This window comes from Salarias fasciatus (genome assembly GCF_902148845.1).
Source record: "Salarias fasciatus chromosome 7 unlocalized genomic scaffold, fSalaFa1.1 super_scaffold_4, whole genome shotgun sequence".
NCBI classification, from domain to species: Eukaryota; Metazoa; Chordata; class Actinopteri; order Blenniiformes; family Blenniidae; genus Salarias; species Salarias fasciatus.
The window spans coordinates 2672269-2690947 of record NW_021941229.1 but is presented as its reverse complement, the minus strand read 5'-3'; the positions used below and the strand labels follow the sequence as shown (position 1 = coordinate 2690947).

The window sequence follows — 18679 nt, the reverse complement described above, 5'->3', positions numbered from 1 at the left end:
CAACACGTTATGTTTGAAGTTGAGCTCTGTTGTATTTTCAACTGAATGTATTTTATTCACATTTATTTTACATTCAGCTCTAAACATGTTTGTATTTCTGTTTAAATCAGATTATTCCACCTCAGCTCAGTCCATAAAACAAAACATTAGTTCTTGAGGGCTGCTGAGCTGATCAAACATGAGGAAATCCACCTCCAGCACATCTGTTATGATCTGAGGCCTGAAAGCTTCACAGACTCAGAGGAGTCAGAATCACTGTGACAACAGCACAAACTGTACAGTTCATTTGAAATCATTCCCTCTGTCTTAAAGTTGAGAGCAGTGAAACACGTGTAAATTACACTCTAATCATCACCAAAATAACTCCCGTTTGAAGATTAAGGCCAGATTGTGAATTTTCTCAAAGTGCAACTTTGAGGAGAAGAGTGTGAAAGCCAAGCTGGTCCTGAAGGTCTTTAAACGAGATCTAGAAAAAGTGAACTCCATTCAGTGAATAAAGGTTTTAATCTGGATTTCCAGCTCTGGATTTCACAGTTCACATTCAGTTTGTACAAAGAGATCAACAGAAGGCAGAGGCAGAATGTGGTCCAGCTGCAGGTCCATGACGTCCCGCTGGTCCTGCTGGTCCTCCCCCGGCCGGTCCTCCAGAGGAGCCCTGCAGCGGACTCACAGAGCGGCCAGCTCCCGCTCCAGCCTCTCCTTCTCCCGCTGCAGGTCCACGATGCTCTGCCGGTTCTGCTCCAGCCGGTCCTCCAGCCACTGCAGCAGCGGGCTGCTCACCGCCGACCAGTGACGTGCAGTCAGGGTAGGCACTGCCTACCCTGGGCTGATTGGGAAAAATGAATTCATTCCATTTTCATAATTAGTTTTTCTAATTTTTTTCAATTGCTTTATTATTATTATTTTACATATAAATTTTCAAATTTTAATTCCCGATATAGTACTATATATAGACCCTTTCGGTTTGAAAGTGACAGCATTTAGTGCTTTTCAGCCCAGTAAAAATGACTCAACACAGACTCCTCCTGGCCAAGCAGAGAAGCTGCACAAGTAATTTCCCCTCCAGCTGTATTACAGTGAAGGCCACGCCCTCTCCTGAAGGCACAGCGCTGCTCTGCCTTTATCTGTCAAGTCGTCGCAATGATTTGGGTTCGCGCAGGCGCAGTCGGTTTCACCATCTAAAAATCATGTAGGGGAGAGTGGGGTAAGTAGTGCCAATTTTTACTTAAAGTTCCTTTTACACAAAAGGATTACAGGAATGCCTGCAACTAAAATATGTTCATACAGTTTAGGATGTTGTGCATCCCTGGGACCAATCACTTTGGATCTTAAATAAACTGTGTGAGAAATATAGCTTTGGAAAAAAAGTGGTTTTGTGGCACAACTTACCCCAAGTGCGGGGTAAATTGTGCCATTAGTCAGAATACACTGGGGTAAATTGTGCCACTGATAACTGAAGTAAAAAAGATCATTTTAATATCAAAAATGATAATGCTCGATAAAAACAAGACAAATTCAATACAAAGTACTTGTTTAATGCTTATTTAAGTTTTAGCATCATCAAAGGCCAATTTGCTTCAGCAAGGCCCAGTGCCACATGAACACATGCTCAGAACAAAAGAAAAAATCAAAAATGAGCACCTGACTGCATCTGAATATCTTCACAGATTCGACCTACTACTGGACATTCCACTTGTCAGTGCTGCAGTGGAATATGAACTTGCGCTCCCTTCTGGCTCTATCACCACGCTTTTATGGTGTGGGAAATTTTTTAAGCACATCACGTCAAGAGATGACTCCTTCATCATTCTGTCTAAACGTGAAGAAGGACTTTCCATCAACAGGCCTCATAACTTTGTTTCAGAAACTTTGAAAAGTTGGAACCCTGTCTGTCTTCCTTTTGTATCTGCGAGACATGATGGATTTTGATCTGAAATTAAGAATGACTCATAGTTTTAGTGATCAAATGGAAGAATAAGATGTACAATAACAAGAAAATGCAATAAAGTAATATATAGTAAATAATCATAAGTTAGGTTAAGTTGTGCCAGTGGCACAACTTACCCCAGGTCCTTTGGTACAAACTACCCCAGGCCCACCATTTTGAAAAAAATGCATCCCCCAGCTGTTCTGAGCTAGCATCATGTTAACTGTATAGACTCATGATGTAGCTTACTAAAGCAATAAAACGTGTGTGAAATGTTTTCAAAGTTTTCTATAATTGTTCAAACACAGCAATCAAAAAACCTTAACCATGGAAATTTTACTTTGGAGGGCAAAAAAATGTTTTTTGAGCTTAAATGTGCTTACCTCTCAAGCCACGTGTCTCCCTTTTTTTGAAAGATGAGCAGAATGGACGCCTCTTCAAAAATATGTGGTCACATGACCAAAAACTACTCTGGTTTTCTAAATAATAGGGGTGACACTACTTGCCCCTTGGCACAAATTACCCCGCTCTCCCCTACGCAAAAAGGCAGATGGCTGCGCTGCCTTTTTTACGTTACTCTGCTAAGCCAATGCTCTAAGGTAGATTGTCATGTATTGATCTTACTCTTGCATCTCCAGAGCTAGCTGGAGTTGGGGAGTGGGATCCCTTAGATGGAAACATAATGGGCAGTGATCATTTCCCTATCTGGAGTAGGTTTGGCAGGAATTTATCAGAGGAAATGGAAGAAAGGCCTAAAGCGTTTAATTTTGCTCTTGCCCAGTGGGGTAAGTTTGAAGAGGAGACTGCGGCCCTAGTGGGGGAAGTTGAAAGTGACGGGACAATAGACTCCTTTAATCAGTCCTTTTCCTCAATGGTGCTGGGAGCGTCACTAAACTCAATTCCTCAAAGGCAGAGTCCCGAAGGCAGAGTAGCTGTTCCTTGGTGGAATAAGGACTGTGATGCAGCCATTAAAAATAGAAACAGGGCTTATCGAAAGTTTAGGAAATATCCTACTCTTATAAATGCAGTAGAATACAAAAGGTTAAGAGCTGTCGCTAGGAGAACTATTAAAGATGCCAAGAGGGGATGTTGGAGGAAGTATTGTGGTACGATAGGCCCCGACACTCCTATTAAGGAAGTTTGGTCCAGTGTTCACAGAATGTCAGGGAAATTTAAAAAGTACATAGTGCCAGTACTGAATGATGGAACGAGGGAGGCTGTAAGCAACATAGAGAGAGCTAACATGCTTGTTAAAGCATTTCAGGCAGTCCACAACTTAGCTATATTGGGAGAAGAAGGGTTGAGGAGTAGAGCTGAAATATTAAGACAAGAAAAATGGAAGCTAAACTATTGTCATGAAAATAGTGGCTCCTTCAATCTGTTCTTCTCTCTTAAAGAATTGAAGGAGGCTATTCAGGCCGGAGCCAACACTGCCCCAGGAAAAGATAGGCTGTGTTATGAGATGTTCAAGCATCTAAATGATACTGTGCTTGAAGAACTTTTAATGTTATTTAATATCATATGGGAGTCAGGAAGCTTACCTATGGAGTGGAAGCATGCTGTAATTATTCCAATTCTGAAGCCAGGAAAGAATGCCTCAAAGCCCGATTCATATCGTCCTATTGTGCTGACATCGGTGCTGTGTAAAATAATGGAACGTATGATAACCAACAGGCTTGTGTACTTTCTAGAAACCAGTTAATTTTTTGTGAATTATCAAAATGGTTTCAGAATTGGAAGAGGAGCAATGGACTCTGTAGACTCTGTGGACTCTCAGTCCTGGACCTTGAGATAAGGAAAGCCATGGCAAATAAGGAGGCTGTAGTTGGAGTGTTTTTCGACATTGAAAAGGCCTATGATTCAGTATGGAAGGAAGGTGTTTTAATTAAACTTTATGATGCAGGAGTGAGGGGGAGGATGCTTAACTGGATAAAGGATTTTCTCATCGCAAGAACAATTCAGGTTAGAGTGGGGGGAACTTTCTCTGAGACGGTTGACATAGAGAATGGCACCCCACAGGGGTCAGTTATCAGTCCAGTCCTCTTCAATGTCATGATAAATGATATATTTAAAAATGTGGGGCAAGGGGTCGGGAGGTCACTTTTTGCAGATGATGGGGCCATATGGAAGAGAGACAGGAATGTAAAGTTCTTATTTAAGAAAATGCAGGAAGGATTAAAAGCAATAGAGGAATGGGCAAATAAGTGGAGTTTTAAAATATCTGTTACTAAAAGCAATTTCATGGTGTTCGGTTTTAAAAAGAAAATCCCTCAAACCGGGGATCGGCTCCAGCCACCTGCGACCCCGAAAGGGATAAAGCGGCGGAAAATGAATGAATGAATGAATCCCTCAAACCCAACTGAAATTGTATGGGGCCCCCTTAGAGCGGGTTAAAGAATTCAAGTTCTTGGGAATGTGGCTAGATGAAAGACTCACCTGGAAAATCCACATAGGAAAGGTTTAGAGTAAATGTGAAAAGATGATAAACATTCTTCGGTGTCTGGCTGGGAGTGACTGGGGAGCAGAGAGGGGGACCATGCTCATGATATATCAAGCGATGATTAGGTCAGCAACAGACTATGGGAGCTTTGTTTATGGGTCTGCCGCGAAGTCCACTCTGGACAAACTTGATGTCGTCCAAGCGAGGGCTTTAAGAACATGCTGCGGGGCCTTTTGTACAACGCCCATCTCTGCTCTGTTAGTTGAAATGGGAGAGTGGTCACTTAGAATTAGGCGTAGCAAATTAGGTTTGCATTATTGGGCAAAACTAAATGGTAGTAGCCTGAGTCTCTCAGTGATTAATGAAAATTGGGAGTTCTCCGATGGGAGGAAGAAAGGAAACTTCCTATCTGGAGCTGGAGAATTGGCTGGGAGAGTGGGACTAGACAAAGACAAAGGCCTGATACATGCATTTTGGTCAGTTGTGCCAATGTGGCTGCTCCCAGAGCCTATTGTAGACCTAACACTGCTAGACTGGAAGCAGAGGGAAGGCATCTCTAGCTCTCAGGTTGAAGGATTTACAAATCTTTACGGATGGTTCTAAGGATCCTGTAGCCGGGAAGGTACATTTAATGATCGTGAAGATTCTGGGCAGTGACCAATCAGAAGACTAGATCAGCTCGTGGAGTGGAGAAGTAGGAGACTGAACACGTCTGAGTTAAGCGGTACCTTTTTTATATAAATGCAACACCACAGACAAACAACAAACATAAGTGAAAAACAAAAGAAACAATGAAGCCTTAACCAATGAAGTGATCTTCGTACAAACAAATCAGTGTCGACAGCGGACACCAACGCTGGTTCTTGATTGTTGATCACCCAGCCGGGGATCAATGAGGGTCCCGTCAGAGACGGAGCAACACAGTTCTTGAGTCCACTGTGAAACGTCCAGAGGAAAGTCCAAGGGTTTAGGAGGGGAAATGAAATGATAGAAAGGTGGCCCAGAGATAGGTTGCAAAAAGGACAAGGAGATCAAGCTGCAGGGTAGAAGCCGTCCTACCAACCCAACCTGAGCAGATTGGGTTCCACTCAGACTTGCTTCTCAGGTGCAGCTTTCAGCTCGGGCCTAGCGGCTCGCCATCGACCTGGCCAACTCCTCAGATTGATCACGCACAGCTGGCTTCCACACAGCACCGCGGCTCCGGTAAACTGCTCCGGCAGCGTCCCTGTCCGTCGTGCGCCCCTCTCATTACTTCCGGGTGCCAGCCGGCCACCGGTGTTTATAGATCGTGATTGGACGCACGGCGTCACGTAATGACGCGCGGAGAACGAGGAGGATTTTGAATAATTCATTCATTCATTTTCTGTTGCTTTATCCCTTTCGGGGTCGCGGGTGGCTGGAGCCAATCCCAGCTGCTGTGGGCGAAGGCGGGGTACACCCTGGACAGTTCGCCAGTCTGTCGCAGGGCTGACATATATAGACAAACAACCATTCACTCACGCATTCATACCTAGGGGCAATTTAGGGTGATCAATTAAACTACCATGCATGTTTTTGGACCGTGGGAGGAAGCCGGAGTACCCGGAGGGAACCCACACACACACGGGGAGAACATGCAATCCCCACACAGAAAGGCTCCGAGCCCCGGCCGGTATTTGTACCCAGGACCTTCTTGCTGTGAGGCAAGAGCACTAACCACTGCGCCACCGTGCGGCCCATTTCTTTTTTTTTTTTTTTTTTTTTGCCCTTCTTTTTTTTTTTTGGAATAATTTGCCTTTATAATAATAAATAACAGTGTCTTTGAATATTCTTTATTAATTTCCCTAAATAATTTTGAATAATTATTTAGGGAAATTAATAAAGAATATTCTAAGGCAAAAACCCATTTTCCCACCTGGGTTACATCCTCCCCGCTTTAGATCATGCAACTCCCGGTGCATGCTAAACTTCATAAATACGGGACGGCACGAGATCAGTTGCTGCAGCGGTGCTAAGCGCATTACTATAAGCATCGATGAAGCCATGAAATAGTGTCTGCACAACTGAAATAACCAGATTACCTAACGCCGCATACTGAAGACGATTAGGAGGCTGACGCTGCCGACTAGACTGTCGGACAACAGGGATCGCATCGACAACCGGATCAGGTACATTTGAGGTTTCAATCGGTACTTCCTGTGGACTGAATAACTGCTCATTTTGGCTGGGTGACATCTCTGCTTGGCCAGCGAGCACTGGTTCTTCAGGAACACAAGGTGGTAGTATTCCCTCACACTCAGATACATTTTCCACAGGCTCAAGCTCTTCTACTACAGATGAAGAAGCGTCAGGCTCAGCAGGGGATTCACCACAGACAAGCAAGGGCAAAGCTTCTGGACTAGAACCCACAGGATTCACTGAAGACACCGGTGAGCTTTTGAACAGGAATGTGGCTGGACGGATCTGGACTTGAGGCACATCCCATTCATCTTCCTCCTCGACCAGATCTTCAGCTGCATCAACACTGGTTTGTTTCTGACTCCGTGTCTGAGGATGACGTGGTGGCGTGACTGGTACAGGGTCTACATCACCACAGGTTGGCAAAAAGGGACATGGGAGAAGCAAGTCTCGGTGCAGTGTACGAGTTGGCCCATCTGCCTTATTCTCTGGCCGTACTGTATGTACAGGCAGGTCCCTCGCACGTTTCACGACGACGTACACATCTCTCTCCCACTTGTCCTCAAGCTTGTGCTTGCCACGAAGTCTGACATTTCGCACCAAAACGCGATCACCCTCCTGAAGACTCGATGGAGTGACTCGCTGATCGAAGCGAGCTTTATTTCTTTCACCTGTTCTTGCAGCATTTTGTGAAGCCAACTGGAAACTTTCTTCCAGTCTGGACCGCAGGTTCTCAACATACTGAGAATGGGAAACAGACTTACTCTCTCGTACAGGTAACCCAAAAGCTAGATCTACTGGAAGACGTGGGGAACGACCGAACATCAATTCATACGGTGTGAAACCAGTAACGTCATTCCGCGTGCAGTTGTAAGCGTGCACTAACGGTTTCACATAGTCCTTCCATCGGGCCTTCTGCTTGTGCTCCAAAGTCCCGAGCATGTTGAGCAGGGTCCGGTTGAATCTCTCAACTGGGTTTCCCCGAGGATGGTAAGGGGTGGTCCTGGTCTTGATGATACCAGCGAGTTGACAAAGTTCTCTGATCAATTTTTACTCAAAATCAGGCCCTTGATCTGTGTGAAGACGCTCTGGTATTCCATAACACACTGTGAAGTTCTCCCATAGACATTTTGCTACTGTCTTTGCCTTCTGGTTAGGTGTGGGAATAGCCACCGAAAACTTTGTAAAGTGATCAGTGAAAACTAGAATGTCTTTCACGTTACTTTGATCAGGTTCAAGTGACAAATAGTAAGTAAGTAAGTAAGTAAGTAAGTAAAGTTTATTTATATAGCACCTTTCACAGACAAAAAGCACAAGGTGCTTCACAGCATACATAAATAAGACAACAATTAAATACACATACATAAATAAGCAGCACTAAAAATGTGATCAAAAACAGGCCCGAAAAACTAAGCAAATGCTTGAGAGAATAAAAAGGTTTTAAGTTGTGACTTAAAAGTGTCAACAGTCACAACTGATCGAAGAGAGAGCGGGAGATCGTTCCAGAGCCTGGGAGCAACGGCCTGGAACGATCGGGCTCCTCTGGTCTTAAAGCGGGTACGCGGCACCTTTAAGAGATTCTGGTCCGCAGACCTTAAAGCCCTCGCAGGGGAGTAAGGCTGGAGCAGATCGCGAATATAAGAGGGAGCTTGGTCGTGCAAGGCCCAGAATGTTAAAACCAAAATCTTAAAGTTAACTCTATAAAAGACTGGCAGCCAGTGAAGCTTCTTCAAAATGGGAGATATGTGGGTCCATCTGTTTGTGCGGGTCAGAATTCTCGCTGCAGAGTTTGGCACGATTTGCACTTTGAAAGCTCCTTCTTGTTCAAACATGAAAACAAGCTATTGCAGTAGTCTAAACGCGATGAGACAAAAGCATGAATGATGAGCTCTAAATCATTGAATGAGACCATTTTCCAAAGTTTAGAGATTTTTCTTAGTTGAAAGAAACAGTTTCTCGTCAGCTGCTTGCAGTGCTCTACGAGAGACATGTCATTATCAAAGAAAGCACCCAGATTTCTAAGACTGGATTTAGCAGACTGCCCTAGGTCACCAAGGTACTGTTTGATCCCTGGGATTGAGACATCAGGGGCAATGATGAGTGTTTCAGTTTTGTCAGCGTTAAGTTGGAGAGAATTTTCGCTAAGCCATTGTTTTATATCTGCCAGGCAGTGGAAAAAGGAATCGAGCTTCTGTAACCCATCCAGCTTAAAAGAACAATAGAGCTGGATGTCGTCAGCATATAAGTGGTAGGAGACATCCTTGAACCTTTGGATTATGTTACTCAGGGGGAGCAGGTACAATAAAAATAAAATAGGGCCCAGGACAGAGCCTTGAGGCACCCCACACGCCAGATTCATGGACTCTGATTTAACCTGGTTTATAGACACACAAAAGCTGCGTCCAGACAGATATGAAGTGAACCACTGAAGAACCAACCCCGACAGTCCCACATGGTCCCTCAGTCTACATAACAGGACCTGATGGTCAACAGTGTCAAACGCTGAGGACAGATCCAAGAGAACTAGTACGGTGCAATTGCCCGAATCGGCAGACATCATTATGTCACTGGACACTTTTAGTAGGGCTGTTTCTGTGGAGTGGTGCTTACGGAAGCCAGATTGGAATTTGTCGAAGAGGTTGTATTGGTCAAGGTAGGAAGACAGCTGGTTGCAGACCACCTTCTCAAGAATCTTTGACAGAAATGGCAGCTTGGAGATGGGCCTATAACTATTTCGGTCTGCCGGGTCTAAACCTCCTTTTTTTAGAAGAGGCTCCACAGTGGCGTGCTTGAAGGCATTCGGGAACACACCTGATGACAGCGAGAGGTTTATCATTTCAGTGACCGAGGGACCAACTGCCTCTAGAACCTCTGGAAACAGTCTACAGGGAATGACGTCAGAGGGACAGGGTGAAAGTTTCGTCTTGTTTACCAGAGCCAGAACATCAGCAAGAGTTACAGACTCGAAGGTGAACCACAAGCTGGAGATAGGCTCAGCAGCAGCCGAGGCACCACACTGAGGGGGTGGCATGTTGTCCTTGAGCTTCTTGATTTTATCAGCGAAAAAATTCAGGAAAGCATGACTGTCAGCTTCGATGAAAACGGGGGTGACAGGAGCAGCAGGGCAAATGAAAGAGTTAATTGTATCAAAGAGTACTTTAGGGTTTTTCATACAAAGTAACTCCAAAGGACGAGTGGTCTTGATGTTAACCAGAGGTGCCGATTGTAACCCAGGTGAGAAAAGCCCTTTCTCTCTTGGTTTTCCTCATAAAAAAAAGTTATTTCTTCCGCACCGTGCCGTGACGTCACGCGGTCACGTGACGAAGCGCGCCCAATAGCAGTCTACAAACACAGGCTGCAGCTGGCGGCCGCTAGTCGCGTTGGGGGCACGTTTGGAAGGGGGAAGCAGCAGGTATGTCGGAGCGTTGCTCGCTTAAATCAAAGCTGATCATCATGAGACTTAACACAGTGCATGTCGGATCATAGGAGCTGATTGCCAGAGCCGTCGGCCGTCTGTAGCCGAGCCGTGCAGAGAACAACCGTCGGAATTGGTGAGTCGCACTAGCATTAGCATTAGCCTCCATTCATACGAAGCTCCATTCATTCATTCAGTTACGCTGCCTATGTTCCGGATATGTCAATGTTAAAAGAACTGAAACACTGTTATTTATTTATTGGACGATTAATCACCTGTCTGGTGACTATGATATGAAATATGCACTTTAAAGCCGGTTTCTGTGTGAAGCTGGTGTTTATCATGCACAGCCCAGCTGATCACTGGAGCTGTTTTTGCACTTTGATTGTGTGATATTTGAACACTGACTGTATTTATATTTATTCAAATCGGATTTTATAATGGATATTATATTGTACAATATGGGATTGGTTGTATTTATAACAGTATGTTATTTCGTACAAGTTATTTTGATAAGTGTACACATTTGACCTCACTGGACCTGTTTTGATACAGGCCAGGTGTCGATGGCGAGCCAGAAAGCCCAGTCAGGCACGAGAGCCTGAGGAACTTGGAGAAACAGACCAAGTGTGGACCTTGCTCTGTCCTGCTCTGCCCTGCGCTGTTCTACTCTGCCCTGGTCAGGCTGGTAGGATACATCACACTGCAGCTGCCCTCGTTCTGCCCCTGCAACTCATTCACAGGCCACTTCTCAATCAGTACATCCCTTTCCCCAATTTGGATTTTCCCCTGGACACTCACAAGTGGGACCTGAACTGGTTGCTTTTCCCATCTGACACACAAATCCTATTTGTGTGTTTTCCAGTGGACAATGACGTGCTGCATTGCGTGACGTATGCGTGTATATAGTTTTTTTTCTTGTTGAACGTTCATTTGGTTTTCTATAATTATCAATTTATTGTTTGTGTTTTTTTGTCTGTTGTTTTGTTTGTCTGCTTGTACAATTATATAAAAGGGTACCATCACTACAACCAACCTGCGTTCAGACTTTCACTCTCCACTCCTAGAGCGAACAGAGTCTTCTGATTGGATCACAGCCCGGAGTTCAACAGTTACATGTAGGTTACACGATCTTTCTGGTGCCTTGCGTCTCACACAACGGTTACAGGCCTTGATCTTAGCTTCAATATCAGCTGCCATGCGAGGCCAGAAAAAACGGGAGCGTATAAGGTCTATGGTCCGCTCGATGCCCATGTGGCCCATGTCATCATGCAAGCTTTTGAAGACAACCGACCTCTGATCCTCTGGCAGCACCAGCTGGAAAAAGACTTGTTCCCCATCTTGTCTCCTCCGGTACAAGATATCCTCCTGCAGCTCAAGGCGGTTAAGCTAACTCAACAACAACACAATATCTGGAAGCTCCTGCCTCGTTGTTGAAGAAACTTTCTCCCCAGTCTCCATCTGGTGGATGACCTCACGAATCACAGGGTCAGCACGTTGCTTCTCCCTGAGGTCCTGATGTGACACGGAGGGAATGACTGGTAGACCATGGAGGTCCTCACTGGCATAGCAGTCAGGAATGGCCTGAGCTGACAGGCTCAAAGACTCAGCGAGGGCGATGGGGCTCTCTGCCCAGCTGCTCGGCTGGCTGGTAACAAGACAGCGGTGACAAATGGCAGAGACAACAGCTGAATCAAGCTCTTCCACCTCACCAGGCTCGATGACATGTTCTCCAACGAACTTGTTGATCAGATCCCTGTCTTTCTGAGTTGCCTGGTCAGTAGTGTGGCTGTGAGGGCGACGAGACAAAGCGTCGGCATCGAGGTTCTGCTTCCCAGCTCGATACTGGAGCCTGAAAGTGTAAGTGGACAAAGCCGCAAGCCATCTGTGACTGGCAGCATCCAACTTTGCTGTTGTTAACAGGTAAGTGAGCAGGTTGTTGTCAGTCACCACCACAAAGTTGGCCCCGTACAGATAGTCATGAAACTTTTCACACACACTCCACTTTAATGCAAGAAACTCTAATTTGTGCGCAGGATACCTCGATTCGCTCTCTGAAAGACCACGGCTGGCATATACTCTCAGATGGCCCTCCTGTTCCTGATACAAAGCTGCACCAAGCCCAGTAGTGCTGGCATCAGTGTGTAGGATATATGGCAGTTTCGGATCAGCAAAACCAAGAACAGGGGAACTGGTCAACTTCTCAATGAGCGTCTCAAATGCAACCTGGCAGGCTGACGACCATCGCTCTCCGAAAGGCTGTTTCGGGTCCTGGGCTTTAGATGGACTAGACCTCGTCTGGGCTCTGGAGGCAGGCGCATAACCACGCGTCAGGTCGTTTAGCGGCTTTGCAATGGTGGAATAGCCTTTTAAAAACCTCCTGTAATAACTGGCAAACCCCAAAAAAGATTTAAGCTCCTTTAAAGTTCTAGGAATTGGCCAGGATTTCAAAGCAATGATCATCTCTGGATCAGTCTCAACTCCCTTCTCTGAGACAATGTGCCCCAGATATTTAACCGATTTCTGTAAAAACTTGCACTTTTCAGGAGAGAGCTTCAACCCGAATTCCTTCAAGCGCTGCAGTACTCGCAGTAACCTCCGCTCATGTTCCTCCAGCGTATCTGAAAAAATAATGAGATCATCAAGGAAAACTAAAACTTCCTTCAAATGAAGATCTCCCATGCTCTTCTCCATCAACCGTTGAAAAGTAGATGGAGCATTGGTTATTCCTTGGGGCATCCGATTAAATTCCCAAAATCCGAGGGGTGTCACAAAAGCAGTTTTTGCTTTGTCTTCTTCATGCATTTCGATTTGATAATACCCAGATTTCAAATCAAGAACACTGAACCACTTAGAACCAGACAGGGCAGACAGCGACTCCTCCAGGTTTGGCAGGGGATATGCGTCTTTAACTGTCTGCAGGTTCAGCTTTCGATAATCAATGCATAATCGTATGTTACCATTCTTCTTACGGACCACGACAATTGGTGATGAAAATGACGACTCAGATTCACGAATAACTCCAGCTTCCAGCAAGCCTCTCAAATGCTGACGGACCGCCTCAATGTCTCGAGGGTGGATAGGTCTGGCCCTATGCTTAAATGGAGTTTAAGCATAGTTTAAGCATAGTTTAAGCACCTTGTCTGTGCGTCCGAAGTCCATGTCACTGAGAGCAAAAACATCAGGGATCTCATTAAGCTTCTCAGTGATTCTGGTCTTCCACTCTGGAGGAATAGGAGAATCTCCGAATTCTAACTTCAGAATAGGGGAACGTTCTGATGAACGATATGACAATGTATGCAATAGAATTTGGGGTGCAACTGCAAGTTCAGCAATGATAGAGAGAGGTGGAATGGTCACATCCTGATCTGACTCATTACTAAGAATGACTGGGATCTTCTCATGAGATTGATCTGGGAGCATAATCAATGAGTTCTGCACACACAGCCCACCCGGCAGTGGCGAAGCTGGATGCTCCACCAGCGCCCATTGGTCAGATAACAACATGCTGGTGTGGATAGAGCCATCGACACGGGTGGTGTGACCAGCAGGAATCAGGACTGGGGACTTGCCAGCTAACCTCACAACACTGTCACTGCCCACCAGTTGCTGTTGGTGGCGGATCTGCAGCAGTTTAAGCACTGCTCTGTAACCATGGGCAGCTGGTTGGAAGTTGGCGTATTCACTCCCCATACACTGGCTATACAGCGGCTCCAAGGTGTTCATACCAATCAACACCAGGGACTGATGATTCTCGCCATCAGGAACAACAAGTGCCAGTGTAGAAACATCAAAATCAGCTCCCAGGAATTCACTAGGAAATGTAACCACCATCTCTACATACCCAAGATAAGGAACTGCCTGTCCTGCGGCTCCTTCAACTTGCAGTAGATCACACAATGATTTCACCGGTTGGTCAGCAAGATGCTGGTTGTAGAATGACACTGGAATCGTAGTGACCTGCGACCCGGTGTCCAGAAGACAATTAAACTTGTCACCAGCAATCCCAATGTTGGCAGTGCAGCGGATCAACCAACCCCTTGGGTAATGCAGCTGGAACAGAAGAAGCAGCCTGGGTTATTTCATGACATTTAACATGATTTTCCTCAGTGGGACATTGTGGGTCCACAACAGTTCCAGTTCGCCCCTCAACAGGAACTGACCCTAGTTTAAAGGGTATTTTGCAGAGTACTTGATTTCTGCCATCTTTGTTGTTTCTCAGTGAGCGTTTCTTCTTGGCTGCGACAAGTGCAGAAGTTTGGGGGGTTATCACACTTGTGGCTTAATATGACCATCTTCACCACACCGATAGCAGTAGCCGGCTCTGGGAACAGAAGACGGGGTTCTTGGTGGCTTGCCCGCCCTCTGCCCCTCACCTAAATACGGCCTGGTGTGGGCTTGACAGCATGGGCTGACTGATGCTGATTGGGCAGCAGTGAGGGCTGCAAGTTGCTTTCTGCATGTCAGCTATCTGTTGAGCGAGTTGCTGCGTGACATTAGTGAGCACAGCAATCTCTCCCCTTTCTGCACCGTCTGAGTACAGCATACTGTGCATGGGCTGCAGCTCTGGTTCGTGATGAACCGAGATGTTGTTCATGCGGATGGCTTTTGCAGCTTCACGATCTTCCTCAGTTCGCAGAAGGAGCAGAAATTCGGCAAACGATGGTGGGTTGTGTTTGCGTTGCTTTAACTGAAGTGCAGCAATAAGGGAATCATCCCAACAGCCACGGCAGAATTGGGTCACTAGGTGTCGGTCAGAGTCTTTATCCAAAACTCCGCCTCGTTTTACTGCCTGGTTCAGTGAGACCTGCAGGCGCTGCAAATAGTCGGATGGTTTCTCTCCACCGTCTTGGAACGTCTCCATAAATTTTGCATATAGTTCGTCACCATCTTGAACAGTGCCATATGCTGAGTCAAGGGTCTGCAGATAAACCATTGGTGGGGTGTCAGGCCTCAGATGTTTAACTATTTCAGCAGCAGGGGGCAACAAACTGTCAAAGATCTTGCGGGAACGTTGGAGGTCTGACACAGCAGGATCTTTCAATAACAGCTCAACTCCAGACCGCCATGTGTCATAGTCTGACTCAGTTTGAGGTCTGGGTGATCTCCCAGAAAAAGCTCTAAGATGCTGTGTGGAGTGCATAGTGCTATCATCATTCTTGATGATATGCTCAACCACATAACGCTGGACTTCTGGCGGATTGAGGTTGGCATGAGACACACCTGGCAAGGAGAGTCTTGAGTTATGTCGGCTTGTGGGATCAAGCTGGACGGTTGGCTGTGGCACAGTATTGTGGCCTGAAGCAGCAGGATCAGCCGAGAAATCAAAAGCAGGAGCAGGGCACGGGGATGGAGTATGCGGACTGGCTGTGACAGCAGGAGACCCATTCTTATTATCCACCAGAGAGCACTCCCCCTCAGTGGCAGCGGGGTGGAGCTTGGTGACAGTGTGACCAAGCAGAGACATCACCCCATTAAGGACAACAGCGAAATCCTGACCTGTCAGTTTTGCGACTCTTTGTAGCTCTGCCAAGTAGGTTTCTGTCTGCAACTTCCCTGCCTCTTTCACGCAGGGCTGTAGCCAAATCCAAATCTCATACGAAACCTCGCCATCGTCACACACGCATATATATGGTAAATATGGACGTAGTGAAACCAACGCTGCGCCCGAATTATATTCAACCACGATTGAACGGTGAAAAGCAGAATGCGGTTCATCGATATATTCAAACTTTGAAATGGAGCCGTATTGTTTTAGGAATTTGATAGCCTCGTCATCCGTTTTAGTTTCGGTCCCTTCTTTTATCAAAACTGCATTTGAAATCTTAATACCATGTTTCTCGAATATGTCCATGTTTACACAATATATAAAAAATACCAAAAACAAATCAAAAAAATGTTCAGCTTTTTTTTCCTCCACTCCTGGCTGGCTCGCCACTTTATGTAGCCTGGAAGTTACATTTAATGATCGTGAAGATTCTGGGCAGTGACCAATCAGAAGACTAGATCAGCTCATGGAGTGGAGAAGTAGGAGACTGAACACGTCTGAGTTAAACGGTACCTTTTTTATGATGCACGGCGTCACGTGACCGCGTGACGTAATGACGCACGGAGAACGAGAAGGATTTTGAATAATTATTTAGGGAAATTAATAAAGAATATTCTAAGGCAAAAACCCATTTTCCCACCTGGGTTACAATCCATACAGTCAAAGAACTGGGTGTGGAATTTATGTGGCGGACCCTCAAGTCCATCAAGGTTTACGTGTGACAAATGGGACATCTGTGTTTGCCGCTGAAATAATGGCAATAATTTGGGCATTATGGTGGGTCGAGCAGTCAAGCCAGACAGAGTCATAATTTGCTCTGATTCAGCTGCTGCCTCGATGGCCTTGAGGAGCAGGACATCACAAGCCAGGGCTGACCTCATAAATGAAGCTTTGATAAGCCTGCTCAGGGCGGAAAAAGGGGGGTGTGATGTGGCGTTCCTTTGGGTCCCAGCACATTCAGGGGTAGAGGGGAATGAAGTGGCTGACAGGCTCGCAAAGTACTCGCTCCAGAGGGGTAATGTGAATGTTAGAATGCCTTTAGGCAAACCAGAGTTTTATAGTGCCATAAAGGAGGGGCTCGAAAAACAGTGGCAGGAAGAATAGAGCAGTGAAGTGAAAGGGAGGCTGTATTACTCAGCACATCCATCTGTCAAAGAAAAGATTGTGTATATGGGTAATGACAGAAGAGACGCAGTCAAACTGACCCGCCTGAGATTTGGACACTGTGGCCTGGTCAGCTGCCTGAAAATAGTCGGGAAGCATCCGGACGGACTGTGTGAGTGTGGAACAGAAGAGTCTGTGGTACATGTCCTCTTTCAGTGTGAGAAGTATTGGGCAGAGAGAGCGCAGCTGGCTGAAGATCTGGAAGGCTTCAGAATTTCCTCTTTGGACTATAAAACTCTGTTCAGTCAAGGGAAGGAGACTCGAGCTGTCGAGAGAAGAGTGCTGGCTTTTCTTCATTCCACTGGCCTTTATCAGAAGATTTAAGAGAGTACAATCCTGTTCTGAACTGTGGGGGGCAGGAATACGCCAGTAAGCGTCTACGCTGCCGGAAATCTAACAGAAGAAGAAGAAGAAGAAGTCAATGCTCTACATACGTTCACGGAGAATTAGTGAATCGGTCCTTTTCAGGTGACGTCACTCTGTTGCATTGTGGGATTGAATCGCCATTTCGCAGGCCACGGTCTCACTCTGTGATTCACGTCTTTGAGTGCGGCATTATTTCTCAGAAATGGGAAGCTCGTGTTGCGTGATAGGCTGCCATAATAAGTCGCATCGACGGAATGGGAGCTGGACAGAAGGCAAGCTCCGTTTTTTGAAGTTTCCCACGTGGAAAAGAAATGACGGGGAGCAGACTGAGGAAATAAGGAAGAGGCGTCAGACGGCGGGGGTCGCAGCAGTGACATGAAGGAGCATCACTATCGACTCCATATCTGCCAACATGGTTGTTTGCTCTCGACATTTTCATGAAGGCAAGTAAGTGAGTTTATTTGTTTTTAAGCAATGTTACTGAAAATGTGGTTTCTCTCTGAATGAAGTCACGTTAGCCGCTAACAGTTAGCGCACCTGCGAACGAGCTTCACCCAGCTGCGAGCCAACTTCACTTGTGGAATACAGTCAGTGGAGGAGGGCAGTGGAGAATCACTTCATGCTTCATCTGTTAACTGTGATAACTGTGTGATTGGCATGAATTAGGGGCAAGAGGAGCAGCACATATGTGCAGTAGAGCTTTGAGCATAAACCTGTTTGTTGTTTTTGGTTGTTGCTTTCAGGTGTTCTGTCATTAAATGTGTGTTGGGGTGTGGACCCTGTAGAGAGAGAGATGTTTCAGCACCGCAGACAGCTCCGCGTCCGAATTGTCATTTTCTCACTCATTTTGCGTTTTGATCACAAACAAGGAATGCGCTGTGTGGTCATGAGATATAAAGTAATTGGGAGAGTCTTGGGACTGCTATAAGTCATTGTTTAAGCTTTTTTAATGGTGTAATACGATCTTGATTTTGTTAGAGTAAGCTGGCACTTACCTGCCTACAAATGTAAATTGTCATTGGTGTGTCCGTCACAATTTGCGACTGTCTGCCCACCTAACCCTGGAGCTCACGGCACGTGCCTGCCGCCGACATCTGGCTGCACAGGTTCTTGGTGAAGACCGAGCCGTTGTGGATCTTGGTGACCGGGTCCAGGTGCGCCAGGCTGTGGATCTTGCGGTAGGTGTCCTGCTCCTCCTGGCACAGGATCCGCGGCAGCTCCACGGCGGACTCCAGGCACACCTTGCCGATGGCGTCGCGGGGGACGACGTGGACCGGGATCTCCACGCGCTCGTACTCGGAGCCCTTCTGCGCCTGCACGGACTGGAAGCAGGTGTACAGCACGCGGCCCGTCTTCGTGTTCTTGTCCTCGATGAAGCAGGAGAAGATGAGGCCCACGAAGCACTGGTCCAGCATCTGGTACATGGCCTGCGTGCGCACGTCAACGTGCGACGGCCACACGGTGATGTGCGGGTAGGAGTGGGTTACTGTGCTCGGGTTCCCTTAGTCTGACGGGGTCGGGTGCTGGGCGCTGGAGCCCCAGTCTGAATGACATTTGACTTTTCCCAGTGTGGGCGGCCCGACTGGTGGTGTTTCCCATGATGCTCAGCACCATGCAATGTCTCCTCTTTCATGTAACACAAAATGGGAGTGTATCTGTTTG

General features: G+C 46.4%; 1 protein-coding gene across 1 annotated transcript; it reads right to left on the bottom strand.

Moving 5' to 3' along the window:
• Positions 1-587: 587 nt before the first annotated feature.
• Positions 588-18453, bottom strand: LOC115383033 (lys-63-specific deubiquitinase BRCC36-like). Its single transcript, XM_030085042.1, has 2 exons — positions 18110-18453; positions 588-787 (listed from the first exon to the last, which is right to left on the bottom strand). Exons 1-2 carry the CDS (start codon positions 18439-18441, stop codon positions 667-669), a joined length of 453 nt encoding a protein of 150 aa, XP_029940902.1. The 5' UTR covers positions 18442-18453; the 3' UTR covers positions 588-666.
• Between the last annotated feature and the right edge of the window lie 226 nt (positions 18454-18679).